The 6,653-nt window shown below is 40.3% G+C and overlaps 1 protein-coding gene across 1 annotated transcript; it reads left to right on the forward strand.

Moving 5' to 3' along the window:
* The first annotated feature begins 2,161 nt into the window (after positions 1–2,161).
* On the forward strand, positions 2,162–3,109 carry LOC136700247 (olfactory receptor 52Z1P-like). The gene has a single exon (XM_066675527.1). The coding sequence runs from the start codon at positions 2,162–2,164 to the stop codon at positions 3,107–3,109; it is 948 nt and encodes a 315-aa protein (XP_066531624.1).
* The last annotated feature ends 3,544 nt before the right edge of the window (positions 3,110–6,653 follow it).

The raw sequence follows: 6,653 nt of genomic DNA on the forward strand, positions 1-6,653 counted from the left end.
ACTCATGCAACCCCATACCATCAGCGATGCAGGCTTCTGAACGGAGCATTGATAACAACTTGGGTTATCCTTGTCCTCTCTGGTCCGGATGACATGGCGTTCCAGTGTTCCATAAAGAACTTCAAATCGTGACTCATCTGACCACAGAACAGTCTTCCATTTTGCCACACTCTATTTTAAAAAGACCCCTGGCCCAGTGCAAACGTCTGAGCTTGTGGAGCTGGCTTAGAAATGACTTCCTCTTTGCACTGTAGAGTTTCAGCTGGCAATGGTGGATGGCACGGTGGATTGCGTTCACTGACAATGCTTTCTGGAAGTATTCCTGAGCCCATTCTATTATTTCCTTGACAGTGGCATTCCTGCTTGAGGTGTAGTGATGTTTAAGGGCCCGGAGATCACGAGCATCCAGTAGAGTTTTACGGCCTTGACCCTTACGCACAGCAATTGTTCCAGATTCTCTGAATCTTTTGATGATGTTATGCACGGTTGATGATGATAACTTAAAAGTCTTCGCTATTTTACGCTGGGTAACACCATTCTGGTGTGACTGTATGTCAGGATATCATACAGAGTCAATACGCATAGCAATCCAGGACATCCATCAGAATGTCATTACTTAGGTACTGGAAGATGGCTGGCCATTCACCAGCCCAAATTGCATCATTTTCACTTATCACTTTGATATATGGGCGGCACGGTGGCACAGCAGGTAGTGTCGCAGTCACACAGCTCCAGGGATCTGGAGGTTGTGGGTCCGATTCAAGCTCTGGGTGACTATCTGTGAGGTGTGTTCTCCCCGTGTCCATGTGGGTTTCCTCCGGGTGCTCCGGTTTCCTCCCACAGTCCAAAAACACACGCTGGTAGATGGATTGGCAACTCAAAAATGTCTGTAGGTGTGAGTGTGTGAATGAATGTGTGTGTGTGTGTGTGTCTGTGTTGCCCTGTGAAGGACTGGCGCCCCCTCCAGGGTGTATCCCTGCCTTGCGCCCAATGATTCCAGGTAGGCTCTGGACCCACTGTGACCCTGAATTGGATAAGCGGTTACAGATAATGAGATGAGTTGAGACTTTGATATATACTAATTAGGTTATAGGCCCTGTGCAGGTCCAACCTAGTAAAGATGGAAGCCTGCTGCAGCAATGGGTAATTGGTTTTGATGGTGATAGCGCTGAGGCCCCAGTGATCTATGTAAAGGTGCAGCTTCCCTTGTTTTGTTTAGAATGAAGTAGAACCCTGTACCTCCATAAGAGATGGAAGATTGGATAAAGCTTGCAGACTTGGCTTCCCTACAGTACACAGTGGTATGAAAAGGTTTGGGCACTTGATAATTATAAATATAATTTCCTTTATAAATCATTGGTTGTTCTGATCAACAATTTCAGTTAAATAAATAACATAGCAGGTGAACACAGTGATATTTGAGAAGTGAAATTAAGTTTATAGGCTTTACACAAAGTTTGCAATAATTATTTAAACAAAATTAAGCAGGATCATTTAACCACTTCTGCTACACATTAAAACAATCCTATAAACTTTATCTGAGCCTATAATGAGCATAAAACTCCTTATATGCAGACTGTTTCCTATATCTACAGAAAACAACTAGGACTCTAAAAAGAATCTTAAAAACAAGATGAACACATTATGAAAAAATCGCAGATTACCCAAACTTTTAATCATAATCCCAATAATATCCCTACATTTAGATTTTGTTTAAAAACATAGCAGTTGTATCCACTTAAATCACATTCATATCCTAAAGTAAATACATAAAAGATTTACAGCCCTAGATGGACTATGAGTCACTTAAATAACACAATTTTTACTCAAGATGAACAATCTGCCCTTTTAGAGCCTTCTTTAACACAGATTTCATTTCTGACTGTAATTCTTCTGAGTTCTGCAGTTAGTCCAGTGGAGAGCTGCTGTGTTTTACTGTTGCGATAGAAACAAAAGAGGGTTGAACTCTGATCTGTCCATCAGTTGCTGAAGAACTCCCCATTGTGAAAATGTTTTAAAATTTATAAATGTACACAGCCTCAGTAGTTCAGCACCTTTGATACTTACTGGATGGTGCCTGGGTTAATTTGATTGCTGCCAGCACCAGAACATCCAGACAAGTTTATTTCATGTTTCTAGAGGGAGAATTTATTGAGAACTAATGGATTTTTCCACAAATTTTACATATTTATTTTTGGAGGGACAAGTAGAGTTGGAGAAGTACAGATATATTTATTTTACAATAACTCTCACTTTCTACATCCTCACCATCTGCTTTAATGCTCTTGTTATTTATATCATTTACACAGACAAACATCTCCATGAACCAATGTACATCTTTATCACTGCTTTACTCTGGAATTCTCTCTTTGGAGCCACCACATTTTATCCTAAATTTCTGACTGATTTGTTATCAGAAGTACAGATGGTATTTTATCAGTCTTGTCTGTCCCAAGCTTTCTGTATCAACACTTATATAACTGCAGAATTTATTCTTTTATCAGCAATGGCCTATGACAGATATGTGTCCATCTGTAAACCCCTACAATATTCAACTCTTGTAAAACTGTCCACTGTCTGGAAACTTTTATTCTTCTGTTTTATTTTACCTGCCTGTGGAAATGGTATAGTAGCAATATTAACATACAGACTCAGGCTGTGTAAGTATAAGCTGGACAGAATTTACTGTAATAATTATGCAATTGTTAAACTCAGCTGTGGTGATATATCTGTAAATAATATTTATGGAGCATTTAATTTCATTCTTCTTGTGTTTCCTCCAGTGATCTTCGTCATCTTCTCATACATGAGAATTCTTGCTGTGTGTTTAAGGAATTCTAAAGATTTCAGGAGAAAGGCACTACAGACCTGCTTCCCTCATCTGTTAATCTTCATTATTTTCTTAATCAATGCTTGTTTTGATGTCATCAATACCCGCCTGGAATCACACATTCCTCACATTGTTTCTATGGTGATATCGGTGGAATATTTGATCATTCCTCCTCTGTTTAACCCCATTATATATGGACTGAAGATGCAGGAGATTCTGAAAAGGATCAAGATGTTAATTTTCCAACTGTGGAAGAAAGTGTCTTTTGTCAGAACCTGATTATTGTCTCAGTGTGGGACTCTTTGACTATTTATAGTTTGAAATTCATTGACTGATGTGAATAAATATGAATGGTAAGGACATTACCTGAACTCTCATATTCTTGTAGGAATGCTCTTGTAATTCATTTAAGCTTTCTTTAAAACTATAGCTTTTGCATGATATTTACAGGATGCTATGACATTTGTGGACACCTGGCATAAAACGGAGGACATTAATCAAGGGTGTGTTCCTCTACACTGTTGTTAATAGGCTCTGCTTTTCTGTTATGTTTTTAAATTAATATTTTATAGGAAAGATCAAGTTGATACACCACTAACTAATGTAAACATGTACATGTAAAACTGTCACAAAAATATTGTGACTGTCCAAGGCCCTCTTCTCAAGGATTGTGTGACACATTTGAAATGTAACACAAGGGTTGCAGGCATTTAAACACCTTCACCTATAGTCAACCATCTGATAGTATTTGATATATTGTGTACTTTTGCATCTTGTATGTGTGCTCTATTTGAACATCTTGCATATTGTTATACAGTGCATAATCTGCACATTACCTTGTATGTTCTATTACCGTTCTTTGGCCGCTACCATGAAGACTGCTGTGCATTGAGTTGTAAATTGTCAATCATGACTACAGAAGTGCTGCTACTAGCGTTGCTAGTTTTGTGTTCCAAAAAGAAGAAGAAGAACATGATTGTGGACCCATTCCAGTGTGTTTCGAGGAGGGGAGAATAGACTGTCTGTCCGGCAAAGAGAACTTGAGGTAATGTGTTGACAATCTTTTTTCCATCTGATAACTGTCGCAGTAGCCTCGCTCTTTCTCTTCTCTGTGTTTAAATGTGCGCCAAACAAAGCTCTGTTTGGTCATCGTCAAGGAACATGCCGTAGGAGATATCACACTAGGTGAAACGATCCAAAAAATTTTAAAATGCTAGACCTCTTGTCATTGTGCCATGGGGCATCCCAGATGCCAGATTACTGATCTTTGATTATGTCACACTTTAAAAACAAAAGGTGCCTTGAACATCCTGCAGGATACTCAAATTACTTAATAATATACAAACTAGATTCCAAAAAAGTTGGGACACTAAACAAATTGTAAATAAAAACTGAATGCAATCATGTGGGTTTCCTCCGGGTGCTCCGATTTCCTCCCACAGTCCAAAAACACACGTTGGTAGGTGGATTGGCGACTCAAAAGTGTCCGTAGGTGTGAGTGTGTGCGTGAATGTGTGTGTGTGTGTCTGTGTTGCACTGTGAAGGACTGGCACCCCCTCCAGGGTGTATTCCCTCCTTGCGCCCAATGATTCCAGGTAGGCTCTGGACCCACCGCGACCCTGAATTGGATAAGTGGTTACAGATAATGAATGCATGAATGCAATGATGTGGATGTGGCAAATGTCAATATTTTATTCGTAACAGAACATCGATGACAGATCAAAAGTTTAATCTGAGTAAATGTAACATTTTAAAGGAAAAATATGTTGATTCAAAATTTCACAGTGTCAACAAATCCCAAAAAAGTTGGAACAAGTAGCAATAAGTGGCTGGAAAAAGGAAATTGAACATATAACGAACAGCTGGAAGACCAATTAACACTAATTAGGTCAATTGACAAGATGATTGGGTATAAAAAGAGCTTCTCAGAGTGTCAGTGTCTCTCTGAAGCCAAGATGTTAAGAGGATCGACAATTCCACCATTATTGCGCAGAAAGATAGTGCAGCGATACCAGAATGGTGTTACCCAGCATAAAATAGCAAAGACTTTTAAGTTATCATCATCAACCGTGCATAACATCATCAAAAGATTCAGAGAATCTGGAACAATTGCTGTGCGTAAGGATCAAGGCCGGAAAACTCTACTGGATGCTCGTGATCTCCGGGCCCTTAAACGTCACTGCACCTCAAACAGGAACGCCACTGTCAAGGAAATAACAGAATGGGCTCAGGAATACTTCCAGAAAGCATTGTCAGTGAACACAATCCCCTGTGCCATCTGCCATTGCCAGCTGAAACTCTACAGTGCAAAGAAGAAGCCATTTCTAAGCCAGCTCCACAAGCTCAGACATTTGCACTGGGCCATGGGTCTTTTAAAATGGAGTGTGGCAAAATGGAAGACTGTTCTGTGGTCAGATGAGTCACGATTTGAAGTTCTTTATGGAACACTGGGACGTCATGTCATCTGGACCAGAGAGGACAAGGATAACCCAAGTTGTTATCAACGCTCCGTTCAGAAGCCTGCATCACTGATGGTATAGGGTTGCATGAGTGCTTGTGGCATGGGTAGCTTGCATATCTGGAAAGACACCATTAATGCAGAGAACTATGTTCAGGTTCTAGAACAACATATGCTCCCATCTAGACGTCATCTCTTGTAGCATTATGTGAAATAAAATGGTTATAAAAATAACTAGTCTGTAGCGGTGCTCATTTCAGAGCTGAACAGTAGGTACAGCGCCGCTGACTGAGCTTTGCTACGTGGAAAGCAGCTGCGGCACACTGTATCGTTTAGGATAAAATATACTTGCTTAGAGATTTCTTTTTTAAAAGGTTAGTAACGTTACCAAAACATGGTCTGGATACAAAACAACTCAAAAATAATTAAGAAATACTTAAGAACATGTATTTATTCAGAGTTCATTTGTGATTAGCATATAAACAACTGTAATTTATGTCAACATATGTCTATGGGACTTAATTGTATTTGCATATCCATCCATCCATTATCTGTAACCGCTTATCCAATTTAGGGTCGCGGGGGGTCCAGAGCCTACCTGGAATCATCGGGCGCAAGGCGGGAATACACCCTGGAGGGGGCGCCAGTCCTTCACAGGGCAACACACACATACATACTTTCGAGTCGCCAATCCACCTGCAATGTGTGTTTTTGGACTGTGGGAGGAAACCGGAGCACCCAGAGGAAACCAACGCGGACACGGGGAGAACACACCAACTCCTCACAGACAGTCACCCGGAGTGGGAATCGAACCCACAACCTCCAGGTTCCTGGAGCTGTGTGACTGCGACACTCCCTGCTGCGCCACCGTGCCGCCCCTATTTGTATATATTTGTCATATTTATTTGTCATTGGTATGTATTTATATATCATTGGGCATGACTTAAGGGAACAAACTCTTTTTCAAGAGAGTTGGGACTCTTTAAAAACTGAATTGTATTTTGTTAATTCACTTGAACCTTCACTTAACAAACAAAATAACAAAGAAAATGTTTTCAGTGTTTTCAGTAACCGTCTAAATATCTTTCATATTTGGCATGTAGAATCTGACGTCTCTTTTTTGCCAAAATCAAGCTGAAACTGGACTCGTCTGACCTCAGAACACATTTCCATTGTTGAACACAGAATGCTTTGGCTCAAAGAACTCACCGGTGTTCCAACGCAAAATTGTTATATGGCTTCCCTTTACAGTTTCAGGCTGCATTTCTTGATACAGCAGGGAACTGTGTTCAGTGACAATCATTTGTACTCCAGAGCCCATTATGTCCATTATGTTAGCATGACACCTCCATCAGTCCCACCTGA

The sequence above is a fragment of the Hoplias malabaricus genome, chromosome 6 (genome assembly GCF_029633855.1).
Source record: "Hoplias malabaricus isolate fHopMal1 chromosome 6, fHopMal1.hap1, whole genome shotgun sequence".
Classification (NCBI taxonomy): Eukaryota; Metazoa; Chordata; class Actinopteri; order Characiformes; family Erythrinidae; genus Hoplias; species Hoplias malabaricus.